General features: G+C 40.4%; 1 protein-coding gene across 1 annotated transcript in view; it reads left to right on the forward strand.

Annotated features, from left to right (window-relative positions):
- LOC136862929 (EF-hand domain-containing protein 1) overlaps positions 1 to 22778 on the forward strand; it is a 241740-nt gene that overhangs the window by 194058 nt on the left and 24904 nt on the right. The window contains exons 8-9 of the mRNA XM_067139219.2: positions 7765 to 7879; positions 11041 to 11157. Coding sequence (XP_066995320.2) covers positions 7765 to 7879; positions 11041 to 11157 — 232 coding nt within the window. The remainder of the gene's footprint in view (positions 1 to 7764; positions 7880 to 11040; positions 11158 to 22778) is intronic.

Consider the following 22778-nt stretch of genomic DNA (forward strand, 5'->3'; position numbering starts at 1 on the left):
CCAGACAGACGCCTCTTCATCTGCTATCACTGCTGTTTTTCAAGAAACTGAATTCAGTAGGCGACGTATTGCCTATGTGTCTTGGAAGGTGTTGCCTGAAGAGGCGAAATATTCTGTGTACGAGTTAGAGGATCCTGCAGTACAGTACGTTTTGCCCTAGAAAGATTCCAAATGTCAAGTTTGAGTTAGAAGCTGGCAATCAGGCTTTGAGTTGAGTTCTTGGTAAACCTCGCCATTCTGGACAGCTTGCTCATTGGGCTATCTCTATTTCAGCATTTCAGTTCAAAGTACGACACATTTCTGGTTCCAAGAATGTTGTTGTTGACAGTTTAAGTAGAATGTTTTCTGGAGATTCCTCAACCTTCTTTCACTGTAAATTCTGTTGATAATGCTGTTCTTGCTGATACTCCACTTTTATATCAAGATATTGTTAAGTATCAATATGAAGATCCTGTGCTTGGGCTTATTATCAAAACTCTTTCTTCTGGGGAATGTTTTATCCCTTATTTTATGAGGAACAGTTCTTGTGTTGTCCTTGCCATGACCAGAGAATGAAAATTGCCATCCCCTCTGTATTAGTACCCATTATCTTTAAGAACTACCATGAAACACCTATTGGCAGGGATCTCAGTGTCTTCAAGACCAGTATAGTGAGATGACTGGGATTCTTTTTTGTACCTCATGTAGTTATAATACATGGTAACTTTATTCCATGGTGATGGTGTTATTTTGTTCATGCAAAGGAGGTTAAGAAAGGGACAGCAATCTCATCCATACAAAATCATCACCATGAAGCTTGGCCTTCAAAACTATATATATACATCTATGAACCAAGGAGGCATTCCATGTATATTGATATCTGGGAGCAAAGTGAGGGGCTGGACCAGCCTTCGGAAATAACTGTTGGAAACTGGGAGGATTCAGGGCGTCAGTGAAGAGGAAGTGTGTAATTAAGGTTAGGGATGACCTTCACAACTGAAGGGGCATCCAAGTGTAAGAAAGGTCATTGCACCAATCCTTACTAGATAAAGTGGAATTCTAGTAGCATCAGGCAGTGTCTGTTGGACTACTACATTGAGGTGTTAAATAAATGTAAATAATATGTACGGTAAATGAAGACTGAGTGTAGCTAAATTGTGCATAGGGTATTGCACATCTGTGGTTTGTCAAGTTTGGTCATTTATGAGTTTATTTAAGCAGGAAAACAAATTGGTCTCATCATATGGTGATTGTTGTTTTGTTTGTTTCCAAAGTAAATTCACATTGTGCAAGCTGTGGTAAATCTTGTTATTGGTGGAGTAAGAAAAAAAAAAAAAAACCTGACATGGTACCCATATTCATTTTCAGAGTAAATAGTAGCAGATAAGGTAATGAAGCAAGTTTGGAGCCTCATCAGCCTTATGACCGTCATCTTGGGAGAAGGGGGTCCTTCGTGCTCAACCGAGTTATTTATTTCTGCAAATATTTTGCAGATGGTGCCCGTTTTTGTTATTCATTTTGTTATTTATATTTTGTTTAAGTTACAATAGGAAGAGGAGTTAGGGACTGGAATAATTTACTAAGGGAGATGTTCAATAAATTTCCAAATTCATTGCAGTTATTTAAGAAAAGATTATGTAAACAACAGATAGGGAACCTGCCACCTGGACAACTGCCCTAAATGCAGACCACTGGCGATTGATTGATGACTGATACCCTAACCATAATATCATAGTGTCTAGTCATTGCACCCGATGCATTTTAACTGAACCAAAATGAATGGCTCATATTGTTTTAATCATATTAATTTGAAGACAATTTTACTCATTAAGTATTCACTACCAGGTGAGGCATTTGATGGGGACTATGGAGTACTGGTAGCAAAATAGAAAATAGAATTGAGATAGTAAAAGAAATAAGATGGAAAAAAAATAAAAGTATGGATATTAAATGATAAAAGAACTTAGGAAAAATTTCAGGAGGAATTAAAACAGCACATCCCTATGTCAAAAATAGAAAGTGTAGAAAAAGAATGGACCAAATTTAATAGCCCATTTGTAAGCTGTGCAGAGAAGATTTGTGGCAGAACTTCAGTGAGAGTGAAGGAAAAGGAGATATCATGGTGGAATGGAAAGGTGAAGGAGGTTGTTAAACAAAAGAAAAAAAGCATGGAAAAATTGGAATAGAGATAGGAAAGAAGGAAGTAAGATTAAGTATCAGGAAATTAAAAGTAAGTGTAAAAAAGTAGTATCAGTAAATGAGGAATTGAAAAAATGTTCAGAGCAATTCACACAAGACTTGGAAAATGATGTAAATGGTAGAAAAAGGATATTGTATGGATTGATAAAAAAAATAAGGAAAAAAAAAATCTGGAGATAAAGAATAGATGGAAAGACTATTTTGATAAACTCCTGAATGTGAGAAATGATGCAGAATAGAGTGTAGTGGTAAATGAGGATGATCCAGAAATGGAGAATGATATTGCAATGACAGAGGTGGAAATAGCTGTCAAATAAATAAAAATAAAAAAAAAAACCAGGAAAATCAGCGGGGATGGTTGAAATATGTGTGGAAATGATAAAGGCAGCAAGACCTATTGGTCTACATTGGTTATATAGAGTACTAAGGTGTAGGCTATATGGAGGTAAAAGCAAGTACCTGATGATTTGTGTAATGGTGTAAGAATACCAGCATTTAAGAAAGGTGACAGGAAGGTACTGCATGTGACAATTATCGAGGAATTACACTGTTGTAACAAGTAGCCAAAATATTGGAGAGAATAATAGAAAGGAGGATGAGAGGAAGGGTGGAAAGAAATTTAGAAGCAGTGCAGAATGGATTACGACAGGGTAAGTCAACGATAGACCCTATATTTACCATGAGATTACTGATGGAAAAACAGTGGGAATATGGAAAATATCTGGTGATGGTATTCATTGATCTAAAGAAAGCATATGATAGTGTTAATAGAGAAAAGGTGTGAGAAATGTTGGAAAGAAAAGGATGTGAAAGGCAATCAAGGGAAGAAGTGAAAGCAGTGTATAAGAATTGTTTCTGTTGTGTCCATACTCCAGTGGGGAGAACAGATTGGTTTAGAAACCAAACTGAACTAAGATAGGGAAGTGTATTGTCTCCTCTTATGTTTATAATAGTTATGGATGAAATTCTAAAGGAACAAAGGTAAGATATGGAGGAAATATGAAATTATTGTTGTTTTGTAGATGACATAGTGATCTGGGGAGTCAACAGTACAGAAGTGCAAATCCCACTAGGAGCTTTAAATGACAATATTGAGAAATATGGTATGAAAATCAGTGTGGAGATGAGCAAAACAGTGGTGATGACAAGAGGAGAAAGACAAGAAAAGGAATCTTTAGTATACGGATACGGAGATCAGCAGAAGGGTGCAAGCAGGAAATGCGTTCTACCACAATGTAAGGAACCTGGTGTGGAACAGAGAAGTTCGTATGAAATATAAAGAGATAATGTACAAGATGTACTATACCCCTATATTAAGAAATTGCTCAGAGACTTGGACTTTGACAGCAAGAAATGAGAGTAAAATTCAGGCCAGTGAGATGAAGTTCCTGAGAATTAGGAAAAGTTGAAGTCAGAAAAGAGATAGGGGTAGAAAAACTGAGTGATATACATGGAGAAGAATAAATTGAGGTGGTTTGAACATGTTATGAGGATGGAGGAGAGAAGGATACCAAAATAAGTGTTGGAGGCTAAGATAGAAGGAAAGATGGCAAGTGAGAGGCCCAGAGCAAGATGGATGGGCTCTGTCGAAAGCAGCATAAGAAAAAGTAGACTGGACTGGAATACAATTACTAAAGAGGAGTGGTGGAAGGAAAGGCGATGGTGGAGAAGTGCCATCGACACACTGAACCGGCAGGAGCTGGACAAGGGGAAATGAAAATGATAATGATAATATTTTTATTCATTGCTTTGTTATCATTGAACTATTATGATGTTTATACAATACACTCAAACCCCTATTAGGCCTATACTCATCAAAAAAGTTAAGTTTATACCAGGTTCCGTTGTATTGAGTTGGAACCGATATCATATTATTTAGAAAGTCAGAATAGTAAATATAACATAAATGTATACTTCTCGGTCAATTTAGACCTAGTATGAAAAGAAAAACACTCAATATGTGACTAATCCAAACAAATTAAGGAACCTCCTCAGTTAGAACATCACAAATTAAAGACAGTTATAAGTGCATTCACATAAGTCAGTAACAAGTTGGTCCTCTATGACCCCTGGCGCACTCTTGAATGTGACGGGGTATGCTCAGTACCAAATCATTGACCATTTCTTAAGGCAAATGTTCCACTCCTTGATTGCAGCATCTTTTAAGACCTGAACCATTTGTGGTGGTTGTTGACGGTTGGAAACTGCTCTTATAAGAAAGGTACATGCATGCTTTATGGAGTTCATGTTCAGAGAGGATCCTGGCCAGTTGCAGATCCCACGTGCCTCCGGATATCCATTTACAGCTGCTGCATGATGTAGACTAGTGCTGTCATCCTGTAGAGTGAACCCATTACCTATGGTCTCTGCAAAACCACTTACATTGGGACGGAGAATGTTGTGTTAATACACTGTCACCATCATGTTTCATTGAATGTGAACCAGTTGTGTATGGTGGCCTATCACGTTACATGCCGAGAATAGTTCTGAACCTCCAAGCTGTTGGTGATGTTCTAGTGAGAATGATTCATTGTAATGTTTCCCTCTTGCCCTTCATATATGCAAAAAGTTGTCATGAGTGTGTAAACCAATTTGCACTTCAACAGGGAATGACTCTCTAGACCATTGATCTCATGTCCAAGTCTGATGTGCTCTAACCCGTCGAATGCCAGCCACCTTGTGATGTCTTTGAAGTAGAGGAGTCTTGAGGGGTCTTCTTAAAGTAGTCCAGTCCCTCATCATGGAGTCTATTGTACACAGTTTGAGTACTTAAAGCAACTACTGTGGCATCTTGAAGCTCGTTGCACAGAGTAGTACGTGTTCATGTAGTATGTCTACGTGCAGATATGCGTATATATTGGTTTTCAGCTACTGTTTTTCTTTTTTTTGCATGGGTGGCCTGAGTGATGTTGATATGCTACTCAATGGATGTCTTGGTACTTTTTTCTTAACCTGGAGAAAACACTTTGTTTCACGTGAATATGTTGGCAATGTCAACTTTTCTCCTCTTCTGTTGCATCGAAATGATGATTTTTGATGTGATGTATTGGCAGCATATGATGGGGTAATTCAGTGCACGGTGCATAGAATCGTGGCACATTGACAAGCTTGCTTGGACGTCACCTCAGCTCCACTGTACTCTAACCAAGCAAGCAGCCGCGCATCGTGGGCCACGTAGCTATCAGCTTGCATTCGGGAGATAGTGGGTTCAAAACCCACTGTTGGCAACGCTGAAGATTGCTTTTTGTGGTTTCCCATTTTCACACTGGCCTTAATGAAGGCCATGGTTACTTCCTTCCCACTCCTAGCACTTTCCTATCCTAATGTCGCCATAAGACCTGTGTGTGTCAAAGCAACATAAACAAATTGTAAAAAAAAAAAAATAGTGTACTGGATTTGTTTTCCAGTCATGAGGCTAGCTGTGAAGAAGGCAGGGTGGTCACGATTTAAACAATGTACTTATCCTAATATTCAACAGTTAATGAAACATAAATACAAGATATTGGTGGGAAATCAGCAAATATGCTTAACTGGTTTTGGTGATTGTATTTATTGGAAAATGCTTTCTGTTCTGAACACATGATATGTAATGGAAGTGAGCTTTTAATTGGAAAAATGTAAGTTTCCAAACACCAGGACAATAATAGTGCAAAAATACAAACATGATATATCACCAAAACAAATTCCACATATCTTTTGCCATTAAGGTAGAAAAGGACAAGTTGTAAAACTCATAAGAGCTGTAAGTGTTAGGCAGTATCATCAAGCCAAATCATTTAAGGAAACTCCTCAAGGAACTTCATTTTTTGTCTTAATTGTATACCTTTCCTTAGGTTCTGTTATCACCTCATTCCTATTTATCATCAGTAATCATTCTTGTCACATTTAAATCTGAAACTACCGGGCGAGTTGGCCGTGCGCGTAGAGGCGCGCGGCTGTGAGCTTGCATCTGGGAGATAGTAGGTTCGAATCCCACTATCGGCAGCCCTGAAGATGGTTTTCCGTGGTTTCCCATTTTCACACCAGGCAAATGCTGGGGCTGTACCTTAATTAAGGCCACGGCTGCTTCCTTCCAACTCCTAGGCCTTTCCTATCCCATCGTCGCCATAAGACCTATCTGTGTCGGTGCGACGTAAAGCCCCTAGCAAAAAAAAATAAAAAATCTGAAACTTACCAAGCTTGATAGCTGCAGTCACTTAAGTGCGGCCAGTATTCAGTACTAAATTTTACACTATTGAGAATCTTCCACAGTTTTGATACTTTATTTTGCCTTTTGGCAAATTTTTTATTTATATGTTAACAGTACATGTTTCGTTCCTTGTTTAGGAACATCCTCAGCTGTTATAGTGGCTTAGGTGAATGGTTAAGATTCAGAAATTTGAAACGAGGCTCCCTTCACATTAATAGATCAGCAATCAGCTCCAAAAGTTTCCACATTAGACTCAGTCAAAAGCACTATAAGCAAGCACACAACATACAACAACTTACCTGGAAGGAAAGGAAGAAAAACTTTCAACAATTCGAACAATATTATGAAGTCAAACATTTTTTAAAGAATTTTAATTGCATACAGACTTGTTATGTAACAAAGTGAAAAAATTTTTGAACAACTATTCTAATGAATAGACATAGTTTTAAGTCAATCAACCATGTAATCATCTGCTCTCATACCAGTAACACACTAACCCCACACTGTTTTTAATATCATCTATCTTAATTCGTATTTAGTTTTTAAGTGAATCAATCTATTTGTAAATCTATGTATTTTAAAATCTTAACCATTCACCTAAGCCACTATAACAGCTGAGGATGTTCCTAAACAAGGAACGAAACATGTACTGTTAACATATAAATAAAAAATTTGCCAAAAGGCAAAATAAAGTATCAAAACGGTGGAAGATTCTCAATAGTGTAAAATTTAGTGATTAAATTTTGATATGGAAAATGAAGCTGATTACTTGCAGTATTCAGTATTTGGGAGATAGTGGGTTCAAACCCCACTGTCGGCAGCCCTGAAGACGGTTTTCCATGGTTTCCCATTTTCACACCAGGCAAATGCTGGGGCTGTACCTTAATTAAGGCCATGGCCACCTCCTTCTCAGTCTTAGCCCTTTCCCATCCCATTGTCGCCGTAAGACCTATCTGTATCAGTGCGACGTAAAGCCAAGAGCAATACTAAATCTGACACTTTATGTTTGCTATTAAGATGGCCTGAAAATATCAGGTTTTTTTCTAATACCAAAAGAAAAAAAAATTGGTTTGAATTTTGAGCAAGATGGGAACAACCACCTGAAGGAACAAAATTGCTTATTTTTTTTGGAGAGTGACATGAATTTGACCACTGTAATTTACCGGTGTTATTTTTGCTGCATATAGATGTTATTTTTGTTCCCAAAGTGCGTATATATCCTTCCTAGGTAACATTGTTGGAAAGAAAATCTCATGTAGTAGAGGATATCAGTAAAGTGTTCCTGTAAATCTTCCTGTTATAATATTTTCTTTCCTGTAACAGACAGTATTTCTACTAAGTGTATCCTTGTATGCTGATTGCAGTAGCCACTTTGTTGATGAAATGCCTGCTTTTAGGTTCATAATTTATGATGCAGATAATTTCACTCGGCAGTACTATGAGAAAGTTCTCAACATAACCCAGCCTGAGCGTATGGAAGTATTTGAGAAGCCTGCAGAGATGCCACAGAGGGTATGTCTGTTGAGTTTTGTTAGTAATTCATATAAGTTGTTCTTGTGCATAATCTAGAGCAGCATGGAATTCATGTTCTGTATCACAGTATTAATAAGTTAACTAAAGCTTAAATATAAAAAACTGTCAGTATCTCTGTATCTCTGATTCTTAGTTTATTTAGTTATTTATTCATGTTCATTTATACATGCTTTTCCTCATTTTGAGACTTGGTGAATGAAGATATTTGTTTGATTTGTTAGGCCTAGGACTAGAAGCAAATGATCAGTTAAAAGTTGACTCATGAAAATGTTTTTTTTTTTTTTTTTTTTTTTAATTTTTAATACTCAGGACTGAAAGAAACTTAAATTTACTGTATATTATATAGAGTGTCATTAGCCAGTGACAGAGCAACGGTTATCCAAACACCTCATAGTTAATGCTGGAGTGGAGACAAAGCAGGACAGTATTAAGATAAGTTCTAGAATTTAAGTTCCTAAATATTAAACAGAGATAAACATAAATATTATCTCAAAATATTTGAGTGTGGCTTGATAGAATCTGATGATGTTAAGAACGAAACATGTCGTTCTTTGTTTAATAGTGGGTATTTTTATCCCTTGTTTAACAATGTTTTTTTACAGGTATGTTGTAGTATAATATTATACACTGCTGTTTGTTGAAAGTGAAACACCAAGACTGAGAGCTGTGATCACAATGCAATTTATTCCACATATTAGAGACATGACAAGACACAAATGATTACAATTACAGAACTGTACATGCACGATGACCCTGGAAATTCAGTACGGCGTAGCGCCACAACGCGCTGCAATCAGAGCCGCTAGACGTCGTGGCAGGGAATCAAATAGCGCCTGAATATGCTGCTGGGGAATACTCTGCCACGCGGTTTGTAGGCGTGTCCATAAATCATCAACAGTGGCTGCAGGAGGACCTGAACGAACAAGGTGCCGACCGACCATATCCCAGACATGTTCAATGGGTGACATATCCGGCGAACGGGCAGGCCAGGGAAGCAGTGGTATCCGTTGTTCTTCGAAGATGGCTTGCACATTGCACGCCACATGTGGCCGGGCATTGCCCTGATGGAATATGGTGTCTGGAACGGCCTGCGGGAGAGGCAGTGCCTCGGGATGTAGAACCTCCCTGATGTAGCGGTAGCTGTTCAGATTGCCCTCAAGATGTAGGAGGCGAGATCATATGTTATAGGCAGTTGCGCCCCAAACCATCACACTTGGCGTTTGTCCGCTATGCCGCTCAATCATACAGTCTGCCCGAGGGGGTTCACCACGGCGGCGTCTAACGAGTATGTGGCCATCACTGTAGGATAAGTTGAAGCGGGACTCATCCGAAAACACTACATTTTGCCACTCAGCACGCCAGTGTCAGTGTTCACGTGTCCATTGCAATCTACGTTGTTGGTGGTTGCTGGTCAATGGAAGCCGGCGCACCAGTGCCACCAGTCCGGCCCTCAGAAGACGGCGTCGAACCGTCGATGCAGACATGCTCTCACCGGCTGCGGTGCTCCAACTTCGAACCAACACCGTGGACGAAGCCGTTCTGTCTGTTACGGCCAAGCGGACAAGATGGTGGTTATCTCGCGCTGTGGTCACATTGTGTCATCTAGTACGCTGTCGGCATTGTGTACGGCCCTCTTCTCTCCACTGGTTCCACATACGCTTCACTGTAGAAGCAGCGTACCCTGTTCGAGCCGCAATGTCACGGAGCGACAGACCCATCTCCCGGAACGCTATCATTCTGCCCCGTTCGAATGCACTCACATGCTGATATTCCCTCCTGTGATGTCGGCGAGGCATAGTGGCACTGAGGTACACGTTTCCACTTCGTATGACGGCTCCGCACTGACTGAGCGTTGCGTACCACTGCCCTGGCCGGTCACACACAGAAGGGCACTGCTGGGCCTACGTGCACACCATCTCTCTACAATTTAAATCACTTATTACGGTTCCACTGTTCTACACATCCTCTGATTTTGGCGTGTTTCAGACTATTGCCTCTGAGTGTTTCACTTTCTACAAACAGCAGTGTATTTGACCTGTGTTTTCAACAGACTGAAGAGCTTTTAAGTTACATGTGACTGAGTCAACTCTGGAAAGTATGGCTTCGTACTTAACAAATCAAGGGGGCAATGTGGCAGGTTTGACAATCTCTTATAAGTCCTGGTGAGGGGCAACTTGGCCTGGACCCTCCACATGTGACATCACTGCATTGGGGCCTCGCTACTCGCAACATAGCAAACAAATTGAGAGAGAGCCTGGCGTGCATTGGCTAGCGTTTCCTCATCGCTATTTCCATTACCCTTCTACCTCATTGGAGGCCTCCAGCATTGCTAGAAGGTTCTGGATAGTGCACCCACAGTATTCATTTTTGAGAGGACTCTGGAGGCATCTCCTGCCTTGCAGCATTAAGATGGGGCCAGTCCAGCTACAAAATACAGGTTGTACAAGATTGGATGGTTCATTTGACCTCAGTTGGTGAGTGTGTTCAGTTGGAGCTGTGAGTCCACTGTGAGTGCAGTCTGTTTGAGAGTCAGTGCTGCTGTGGACAGTGACAGTTCGAGTTGAGATTCAGCCTCAGTTGAGGAGGAGGCAGTCTATGTGTCAGCTACCGTGAGTGCTCAGTCCGTGGTATGGAGTGATTGTTCTGTCTGTGTGTCTTCGAGGAGTGAGTCTCTCGGTCCAAGTTCCAAGAGGAAACGTTGTGTCTGGAGCAGCATGGGAGAGATCACCTGGGTAATGACATGGGACAGTGAATGAGGTCAACTGTAAGGAGTGAACGGACAGCATATGTCATACTGGACTGTGAGACTGTTGTGCGCGGGTTGTGAACTGAGGAATGTAATAGCAGCAGTGAGAATAAATGTGGAACTGATGGAGACTATGAGTGATAATTGCAGAAGTGTGTATAGTGTAGTTGTTTAGCCTGTAAGTGTCAGTATGAACAATTAGTCTGACTGAACAGCAAGAGTATAGAGAGTCGAACTGTGTTACTTTTAAACAAACCTCTTATCACAATATTCTCCTCCATAATGTCAGGATTTTAATTTCTAATGTTTATTTGATTTCTATTTTGTATTCAGTAATGTATCTGGAATCACTGAGCAATTAATAGAGTTATAAGAGAAGATATTTTTGTTTCAGAAAATCCCTCCATACACAGGATTTGGGACAGTTGAAGATTCCTATCAGTCATGCTTGTCACTGAGGCCACGATCTCCGAAGAAGGATGTTGTGAGATATATACTAAATGCTAAGAAGGTAAGGCAATTTATTCTGTTAATGAAGTTTAGAATATCAGTTACCTGACAACCACTCCAACCTCCGAATCCTTCAGAATTCCCATGCTAAATCATGTTTTTCTGTTAATACAACTTCTTTAAAATGAAGACTGCCATAAGGACACAGTTCATCAATTACAAAGAATCGTAAGTCTTTTGTAAAAATCAATAACATATCTCAGGTAGAAATATTCAAAAGATTCTGAAATATATAAGGAAACACAGTTTGACATAAAGATACGTGTGTCTAATGCTATACAAATAATTTCGAATTATCATTAGTAGATCTCATATTGCAGCGATGGCGATGTCATGAATTCATGTCTGGTTGAGTCCTAGAGTATACCATAGGTACACAAGAAATGTAGGGTTGTACTCCAGGCATCGATCATGAATCCTTGGTCGGAGATATTGTCTAGGTGATATTTGCACTTGCACAAGGATTGGTACATAAGTCATGGCGACAATTTTTTTCTGCACGAATGTGGGATCAACCAGATAACTGGAAATATACTGATGGGAGAAGGGAGTGTGAGGTGCTGTGGAAGGTATGAATAATGCTGAGATGATTTACCAGGTGTAGAATCAAAGTAGTCCCCTTGATTGTCCACAACATGTTTCCACTGATGCAGCAGACTTTGGAAACCAGTCGCTTCACAATGTGTGAATTTTGCCATCTCTTGTTTCACAGCACTGGCATTGTCCTATCAGTCTCAAACTGTCTCCCATGTAATGGTTCTTTTACTTTGGGGATGAGACAGGTTCAGTGAGTGTGGTGAGTGTTCCAGTACTTCCACCCCCAGCGCTTGAAGTTGCTTCTGTACAGCCTTTCCTGCATGCGGTCTGGCATTACCCCATGTGGGTGGGAGACGCAGACAAAGAATACACCCATGGTATCCCCTACTTGTTGTAAGAGGTGACTTAAAGGGTAACACCCCCTGTGGTTGGGGGACGCAGATGTAGAATACACCCCCGGTATCCCCAGCCTATCGTAAGGGGCGACATAGGTGCGGACTTGGATTGTGGTTAGGTATCATGTGTTGGACCCCTGTGGATGGGAGGGGCTGAATACATTCACAGGTAATCCCTGCCTGTTGTAGAAGGTGACGAAAAGGGTCATGTGGTCATTGGTCCCGTATTTTTTGAGGGTTGGTGTAGACCGATTAAAAATTCTTGATGTGCGTGCTGCTCGGAGATGGGCCACTTACCTGTGCGATTACGCTCAAAAGCCCGCTGGTGACCCCGGGAAGCCTTCGAGTGGGAGCGCCATGTACCTGTGCAGTAGTATCCGCCTGACAACACAGGTCCCCGCACAGCCGAATGCCGGAAGGACATATTATTAATTGTTAGGGACCTGAAAAAATCGCATTTGCGATAAATGTGAATTTTTGAATCTTGTACTGAATACAAGCCTACGGTAATTCTAATGTAAAATAAAATCATTTTTATGCATAAATAGAAGTGCAACAAAATGCAAATTGTGATACAAAATGCGAAATTAGTTTGAATATGCGATTTTGGTGCAAATTCTGCAAAAATATGCTATTTTACTGGCGAAAACAACATATTTAGGCAAAATCGTCAGAAATACTCAAAATATGATGCATAAATCTTTCGACCATTCCGATCAATGAAGAAAAGTAGTTGATCAATTGCTGCTTGCTGACTTTAATCGATATTTACAATGGGAATAGCAAGGGGAATAAGATCTGTATCGATTATTATCAAAGTGTCACGGAAATAACGAGATAGGCGCAGTGTTGTTTTCCTGTTGTTCAAAACTGAAACTAGTAAATATTTAATTTCATGTGGCTATTACTAGCTGAGTGCAGTCCTTGTAAGGCAGACCCTCTGATGAGGGTGGGCGGCATCTGCCATGTGTAGGAAACTGCGTGTTATTGTGGTGGAGGATAGTGTTGTGTGTGGTGTGATCATTGCAGGGATGTTGGGGACAGCACAAACACCCAGCCCCCGGGCCATTGGAATTAACCAATGAAGGTTAAAATCCCCGACCCGGCCGGGAATCGAACCCGGGACTCTCTGAACCGAAGGCCAGGACGCTGACCATTCAGCCAACGAGTCGGACACTGAAACTAGTGAAGAGTAGAAAGTCGAGCGATTGTTTAGATTATGGGGTGCCCGACAAAAACTGCGCACGAAAGGGCTCAGCAATATGAAAAGGATGGTTTATATGCCACAGATTCAGCAACAGTGTTTTGCAAGTATTGTAATTGCAGAGTTGGGTGGGAAAAAAAGGATAGCATTGTGAAACATGTTAAATCTGAAAAACGGATGGGTAAGCGACGCGATAACGAAAGTTCAATCCCTGCTGATAGTATGTCTAAAAGAAAGCAATCTTCTGTGCTTACACAGTTAGATAGTTGTAAAAGACGAAAAATTTCCAGAGATAACTTCTCAAAATGCACAGTTGAAGTATTTGCCAAAGCAAATATACCTCTAGAAAAGCTGGAAAGCAAAGAGCTAAGAGCCTGGATTACTGAGTTTTCAAATGAAGAGCTGCCATGTGTGAGAACTCTACATGACATATATTTACCGGTTAAGTCTCGACTTCATTGATTGGGTACGGTTTAGGTATTACGACATCGAAACCACACGCAAAATGGAAGAATACCGAATTTGAGTGCGATTTACATATCAAACTATCTTACCCGTACCCAATTGATCCAGTAATTTGAAATTATTTTATTATAATTTGAGGTCTTTCTTCCTTTCTGGAAGTTGCATCTGACCATCAGAAAAGAACAGCAGAGGCTCTAGTGGGGAAGAACATCAACATACGCTGTGATGAAACTACAGATAGAATGGGCCGTTGTGTTTTTATCATCATATTCCAAGTCCCAGCCGGATCAAAAAGAGAGCTGCACGTTGTTTCTGTGAACTATATTGATGCAGGAAATGCTACAAACTGCTCTTGTGCTGTTTTAGAAGCTCTGCACAGTTATAGTGTACCATATGATGCAGTTAAAATGTTTGTTAGTGACAGTGCCCCGTACATGACCTGGTGTTATGAAACATTAAGTGTGGTCATAGGGGATCATTTAATGCATGTACAGTGCTGGGCACATAAGATCAGCTTGGTTGGCAATAGTTGGGTCGCGGTGATGGCAGATTTAAATCATGTGGTTGCGATGGTAAAGTCTGCATTTTTGAACATAAGAAAGCGAAAATATAATTATTTACAATTCTTAACATTGAAGTATGGTGCTTCAAAGGAAGCAAAGTTTTTTCCTGCACCTGTCATAACCCAATGGAATAGCTGGTTTCAGGCTGTCTTCTATCTGAGTGCTTACTTTACTGATATTGTTACATTTTTCAAGATGTCTGACATGAAAGACATCAACAACTGTGGTACTAAGTACATGACTGATCTGAGTGACCGAGAAGTGAATAGGCTTCACTCTCACATGGTTTTTGTGACAGATCATGCAGCTGGATTGGTTGACCTCCTTACTGAATATGAAGGGTCTCTGTATCCTACCTCTCATCTCCTTAACACCAAACTGCATAACCTTGACGCCAGTTTTACCTTCATTTGTGAGAGGAATTTTGCTGCGGCAACTAATGATGCTTTGATTAAGCTCACTCCTCTGCAGCAGGCTGCATGTAGAGACACATTTTTCAAAGCTGCTAATTCTTCACAGTGCAAGCTAGCCACATTGAAAGCTAAAGACCCCAACTATAAGCATTTTTTGTCAATTTCTCAAGCTTTGTATCCAAAAAAGTATAACTTTGAATAACACTGATAAATTAGATGAGCTTGAGAAATTGTTTGGAGTAACAGATCTCTCATGAAATGATATCTGGTCTGGTTACTGTTCTCTGAAACATGCAATTCAAACCCAGATGAAAGAAAGTGAAAAATGTGATGTCATGCTTGCATTAACTGCATTTCAGACAGAGTTCAGCATATTTGCTAAATACTGACTTGAGCTGTTGTGGATCCCAACGAACAATGTAGATAGTGAGCGCATGTTGTCTCATTACAACACAGTGGTTACAGACAGACAATGCAATTTGGAAAAAAAGCAATGCCAAAGTACTGACAATGCTTTCGTTTGAACACTGAAGTTGTTTTGTGTGTGAACCAAGGACAATAATTGCACTTCATAAACTTGGAATCATTAAAATAAATATTACCATATGATTATTTTAACTTTGTAAATAGATGCTAATTTTGGAAAAAATAGATGCTAATTTTGAAACCCTCCTCTGCGAACCATGTGACCTTGCCGCGGTGGGGAGGCTTGCGTGTCCCAATGAAGCAGATAGCCGAGCCGCAGGTGCAACCATATCGGATGGGTATCTGTTGAGAGACCAGACTAACGAATGGTTCTTCGAAAGGGGGTAGCAGCCTTTCGGTAGTTGCAAGGGCGGCAGTCTAAATGATTGACTGATACGGCCTTGTAATAATACTCAACATGTCTTAGCTGTGTTGATACTGCTACACGGCTGAAAGCAACGGGAAACTACAGCCGTAACTACCTCCCGAGGACATGCAGCTCTCTCTGTATGAATGATGTACTGATGATGACTTCCTCCCGGGTAAAATATTCCGGAGGTAAACTAGTCCCCCATTCGGATCTCTGGGTGGGGACTACATGAGAGGAGGCGATCATCAGAAAGATGGATACGGACATTCTGCGAGTCGGAGCGTGGAATGTTAGAAGTTTGAATCGTTGTGGTAGGTTAGAGAATCTGAAAAGGGAGATGGATAGGATAATGTTAGATGTAGTTGTATAAGTGAAGTACGTTGGCAGGAAGAACATGATTTTTGGTCAGGTGACTACCGAATCATCAACACAAAATCAAACAGGGGAAATGCAGGAGTTGGTTTAATAATGAATAAGAAAATAGGGCAGCGGGTAAGCTACTACAACCAGCATAGTGAAAGAATTATTGTCGTCAAGATAGACACCAAACCAATGCCCACCACAATAGTGCAGGTCTATATGCCTACTAGTTCAGCGGATGATGAGGAAATCGAAAGAATATATGAGGAGATAGAAGATTTAATGCAATAAGTCAATCTAATTGTGATGGGAGACTGGAATGCAGTGGTAGACCAAGGAAGAGAAGGTAATACAGTAGGAGAATTTGGATTGGGACAAAGGAACGAAAGAGGAAGTCACCTGGTTGAATTCTGCACTGATCATAATTTAGTCCTTGCCAATACTTGGTTCGAACACCACAAACGACGGCTGTATACATGGACGAGACCTGGAGACACTGGAAGGTATCAAATAGACTTCATTATGATTGGGCAGAGATTCAGAAACCAGGTGTTGGATTGCAAAACTTTCCCAGGAGCAGACGTCGACTCTGACCACAACTTGTTGGTCATGAAATGCCATCCGAAGTTGAAAAAAGTGAAGAAAGGAAAGAATGCAAAAAGATGGGATCTAGACAAGTTGAAAGAAAAGGGTGTGAGGGATTGTTTCAAGGAACATGTTGCACAAGGGCTAAATGAAAAGGCTGAAGGAAACACTATAGAGGAAGAGTGGAGAGTCATGAAAAATGAAGTCAGTAGGGCTGCTGAAGAGATGTTAGGAAGGAAGAAAAGATCAACTAAGAATCAGTGGATAACTCAGGAGATACTAGACCTGATTGATAAATGACGAAAATATAAGAATGCTAGCAATGAAGAGGGCAGAAAAGAATACAGGCGATTAAAGAATCAAGTTGATAGAAAGTGCAAAGTAGCTAAGGAAGAATGGCTGAAGGAGAAATGCAAGGATGTCGAAGGCTGTAGGGCCCTGGGAAAGGTAGATGCTGCATACAGGAAAATCAAGGAAACCTTTGGAGAAAGGAAATCTAGGTGTATGAATATTAAGAGCTCAGATGGCAAGCCACTTCTAAGGAAAGAAGACAAAGCAGAAAGATGGCAGAAGCATATCCAACAGTTGTATCAATGTAAAGATGTAGATAATTTGGTTCTGGAACATGAAGAGGCTGTTGATGCTGATGAAATGGGAGACCCAATTTTGAGGTCAGAGTTTGATAGAGCTGTGAGTGACCTAAATAGGAACAAGGCACCTGGAATTGATGACATTCCCTCTGAATTACTGACTGCCTTAGGAGAAACCATCATGGCAAGGTTATTCCATTTAGTGTGCAAGATGTACGAGACAGGAGAAGTCCCATCCGATTTTTGGCAGAATGTTGTTATACCTATTCCCAAGAAAGCCGGTGCTGACAGATGTGAAAACTACTGCACCATTAGTTTAGTATCTCATGCCTGCAAAATTTTAACACGTATTATTTACAGAAGAATGGAAAAACAAGTTGAAGCTGAGTTGGGAGAAGATCAATTTGGCTTCAGAAGAAATGTAGGAACACTTGAAGCAATCCTGACTTTACATCTGATCTTAGAAGATCGAATCAAGAAGGACAAGCCCACGTACATTGCATTTGTAGATCTAGAAAAGGCATTGGATAATGTTGATTGGACCAAGCTATTAATGATTCTGAAGATGATAGGGATCAGATACCAAGTACGATGAATTATCTACAATCTGTATAAAAATCAGTTTGCAGTGATAAGAATCGAGAGCTTTGAAAGAGAAGCAGCAATCCAGAAAGGAGTGAGGCAAGGCTGCAGTTTGTCCCCTCTCCTTTTCAATGTTTACATAGAACAGGCAGTAAAGGAAATCAAAGAGAAATTTGGAAAGGGAATCACAGTCCAAGGAGAGGAAATCAAAACCTCGAGATTTGCCGATGATATTGTTATTTTATCTGAGACTGCAGAAGATCTCGAGAAGTTGCTGAATGGTATGGACGAAGTCTTGGGTAAGGAGTACAAGATGAAAATAAATAAGTCCAAAACAAAAGTAATGGAGTGCAGTCGAACGAAGGCAGGTGATGTAGGAAATATTAGATTAGGAAATGAAGTCTTAAAGGAAGTAGATGAATATTGTTACTTGGGTAGTAAAATAACTAACGATGGCAGAAGTAAGGAGGACATAAAATGCAGACTAGCACAAGCAAGGAAGAGCTTTCTTAAGAAAATAAATTTGCTCACTTCAAACATTAATATAGGAATTAGAAAAATGTTTTTGAAGACTTTCGTGTGACAGGAGGAAAAAATAGTATCCAAGGGCTGGCAAAGGGAAAAGAAAGGCACAGCCTGCGAATAAATTTTTTAAGTAGTGAGCTCACACCGAAACTAGGCATAAATGAGAGTTTTGAAAAAGTTACCAATAGAACAGTCAGTTCTTGCGTCTGTTCACAAAAATTTTTATCCTTTCTCATTCACTTTTCTTTCTTTCACTTCAAAATTGGGGAATGAAATTTTAAAAAAATCCAAGTATGATCTTGAAATAGAACACCCTGATCTTGAAATAGAACACCAAAGTCTACAGCTTTGTCTTGCAGCCACAGCAAGTATAAAGTTGCATTTCCAGCCGGAAGGGCATATTGGAAAAGAAAAATAGTTTCATGTGAAAATATGAAGTAGAAAGCAGAAAGAGATTAATACTTGCTCACACAGCCAGCGGTCTTAACTTCGGATCTTGAGCAGCAGACGAAGTAAAACATTGCATACGGGCCAGCCGCAAATGCGAATAAAAGGATTCCTTCCTCCACAAAGTTTGTTGTACAAAGTCGGACTCCTCGATCGAGGCCAGAGCGGGCCTATTTTTATCATAAAAGAAGAGTGAAGAAGGAGCCAGAGCGCATGGTGACGACACAAGCAGGATGCAGAGGGGAGGGGACGGAGGGAGAGCAGTAGTGAAGGACACAGCCGGCTGAGCGAGCGGACGGAACACACGCAGAGGTTTGAGCAGCAGTAGACCAGTAGAAAAGATAGAATTTTAGAAGTAGGGGAGCACGTTACAGTCCGAATCTCTGGCATTGATAGAACCACATAGTAGGTGGGATATACGGCCTCACATCACAACGATAGGATTTTACCTTGACTTTCTCTGGCAACACTGACAATTTGAAGGAGACTATGAACGCAACCGTAGCAATGTCTTCACCGCTGACTTTGCGCGTGATGTGCCGGACGTCATGCTACGGTGCTTCATGTCTGCTATCAATTCATTGTCAGTGTTCAGAACGAGATCATGGTGGAAGATAACTCTATGAACCAGATTCAAGGTTTTGTGCTCTTCCACTTTGACAGGAATTTTGCCAAAGTGGTCGCACTTAAGCAGCCAATCTGCTTGGAGCGCAGTGCTCGTCTTAAGAAGCAAATCACCATTGTTTTTTTTCTTAAGATCCTAAAGTTGGCCGTATACACTTCCGATGTGTCGACTGAAAAGGATAGATTTGACCAGCTTGAAATCTTGCCCAATGGTTCTGATAGCAACCAGGAACCTAGGGAAGCTGGAACCCAAACTAATGCGCTGAACTTGTTCACAGGGCGTTGCCCCCTTAGGGAATCAAATGTTAAAGTCTTGGGTAGTGAACTACCCGTGGCAGGCAGAAGTTGTTTCTACGCTATGCCCGAAATCATCCTCCATGAATGCCACCCACTCCAATCAAGGGGCATCTGTAGCTGAACCAAGGGGCCAAGGCAATACCCACCTGGTCGTAGCAGGCATTGCCTGGGTTCCGATGTTAGATAACGCTAATACGGAATGACTGACGCAATGAGCACTAGGACTCCCTTCCTTCAATCACCTGCAATAGCATGTAAAGAGAAATAAATATAGAGAAAAAAAAAATAAACAATTAATAGGGACCTGAAAAATTAGCGTCTATTTGTTTCAAAATTGTTGTTGTTGTTTGAGTCATCAGTCCATAGACTGGTTTGATGCAGCTCTCCATGCCACCCTATCCTGTGCTAACCTTTTCATTTCTACGTAACTATTGCATCCTACATCTGCTCTAATCTGCTTGTCATATTCATACCTTGGTCTACCCCTACCATTCTTACCACCTACACTTCCTTCAAAAACCAACTGAACAAGTCCTGAGTGTCTTAAGATGTGTCCTATCATTCTATCTCTTCTTCTCGTCAAATTTAGCCAAATCGATCTCCTCTCACCAATTTGATTCAGTATCTCTTCATTCGTGATTCGATCTATCCATCTAACCTTCAGCATTCTTCTGTAACACCACATTTCAAAAGCTTCTATTCTCTTTCTTTCTGAGCTAGTTATCGTCCATGTTTCACTTCCATACAATGCCACGCTCCACACGAAAGTCTTCAAAAACATTTTTCTAATTCCTATATTAATGTTTGAAGTGAGCAAATTTATTTTCTTAAGAAAGCTCTTCCTTGCTTGTGCTAGTCTGCATTTTATGTCCTCCTTACTTCTGCCATCGTTAGTTATTTTACAAGTGTGTGCTGTGTGTGCAGCGACCGAACATTTTGTGCGACAGCAGACATGAAGCACCGTAGCATGACGTCCGGCACATCACGCGCAAAGTCAGCGGTGAAGACATTGCTACGGTTGCGTTCATAGTCTCCTTCAAATTGTCAGTGTTGCCAGAGAAAGTCAAGGTAAAATCCTATCGTTGTGATGTGAGACCGTATATCCCACCTACTATGTGGTTCTATCAATGCCAGAGATTCGGACTGTAACGTGCTCCCCTACTTCTAAAATTCTATCTTTTCTACTGGTCTACTGCTGCTCAAACCTCTGCGTGTGTTCCGTCCGCTCGCTCAGCCGGCTGTGTCCTTCACTACTGCTCTCCCTCCGTCCCCTCCCCTCTGCATCCTGCTTGTGTCGTCACCATGCGCTCTGGCTCCTTCTTCACTCTTCTTTTATGATAAAAATAGGCCCGCTCTGGCCTCGATCGAGGAGTCCGACTTTGTACAACAAACTTTGTGGAGGAAGGAATCCTTTTATTCGCATTTGCGGCTGGCCCGTATGCAATGTTTTACTTCGTCTGCTGCTCAAGATCCGAAGTTAAGACCGCTGGCTGTGTGAGCAAGTATTAATTTCTTTCTGCTTCCTACTTCATATTTTCACATGAAACTATTTTTCTTTTCCAATATGCCCTTCCGGCTGGAAATGCAACTTTATACTTGCTGTGGCTGCAAGACAAAGCTGTAGACTTTGGTGTTCTATTTCAAGATCAGGGTGTTCTATTTCAAGATCATACTTGGATTTTTTTAAAATTTCATTCCCCAATTTTGAAGTGAAAGAAAGAAAAGTGAATGAGAAAGGATAAAAATTTTTGTGAACAGATGCAAGAACTGACTGTTCTATCGGTAACTTTTTCGAAACTCTCATTTATGCCTAGTTTCGGTGTGAGCTCACTACTTAAAAAATTTATTCGCAGGCTGTGCCTTTCTTTTCCCTTTGCCAGCCCTTGGATACTATTTTTTCCTCCTGTCATCCCTTGTTTTTCCTTTCATCCTATCCTGAGGGAGTCCAAATTCCTACAATGGTGGGAGAAGGGGGTGAACACTATTTAACAGATACTGAGAAAGCAAACCTATTTAGTAGGGAATTTAGAGATTCAGTAGATGATTGTCAAGAGTTGGAAACCGAAACAGAAGATAGAGAGGGAGAGAGACAGAGGGAAACAAGAAGCTTCTCATTCACAAACGAAGATATTTTCAGAGAAATCCAACTGCTTCAGCAAGGAAAAGCTGCAGGAAGTGATCAAATTACTGGGGAGGTATTAAAGACAATGGGGTGGTACATAGTGCCTTATTTCAAATTTCTCTTTGACTATGTCATAAATAATAGTGTAATACCAAAGGAATGGAAGGAAACTATAATAATACCAATTTATAAAGGAAAGGGTGATAAAAGGAAACCAGAGAACTACAGACCAATCAGCCTGACCAGTATAGTTTGTAAAATTCTGGAGAGTTTAATATCGAAGTACATCAGAGGGATATGTGATGATAAAAATTGGTTCATGAGGAGCCAGTATGGATTTAGAAAGAAATTTTCTTGTGAGGCACAACTGGTGGGATTTCAGCAGGACATATCAGATCAGTTGGATTCAGGAGGTCAGTTAGATTGCATAGCCATAGATCTTTCCAAAGCCTTTGATAGAGTGGAACATGGAATATTATTAAAGAAATTGGAGGGAATAGGATTGGACGTAAGGGTTACACGTTGGATAAAAGCATTTCTAAATTCAAGGGTTCAGAAAGTCAAAGTAGGAAATAATGTATCGCAGGAAGAGAAAGTTTGGAAGGGAATTGCACAGGGTAGTATAATCGGTCCGTTACTTTTCTTAATATACGCAAATGATTTAGGGAACAATATAACATCAAAAATAAGATTGTATGCAGATGACATAATTGTTTATAGAGAAATAAACAACATTGAGGATTGTTCAGAATTACAAAGGGACCTTGAAAGTATCCAACAATGGGTTGAAGAAAATAATATGAAGGTTAATGGAGGCAAATCAACTGTTACAACTTTTACAAACAGGAGCTTTAAAACTGAATTTGAATATACTTTGGATGAGGTAGTTATCCCAAAAGATGGCAAGTGCAAATACTTAGGTGTGAGATTTGAAAGTAATTTGCACTGGAAGGGTCATATTGATGACATTGTTGGGAAAGCATACAGATGATTACATGTCATAATGAGGCTACTTAAAGGATGCAACAAAGAATTAAAAGAAAAAAGTTACTTGAGTATGGTTCGTCCATTATTGGAA

The sequence above is a fragment of the Anabrus simplex genome, chromosome 2 (genome assembly GCF_040414725.1).
Source record: "Anabrus simplex isolate iqAnaSimp1 chromosome 2, ASM4041472v1, whole genome shotgun sequence".
Classification (NCBI taxonomy): Eukaryota; Metazoa; Arthropoda; class Insecta; order Orthoptera; family Tettigoniidae; genus Anabrus; species Anabrus simplex.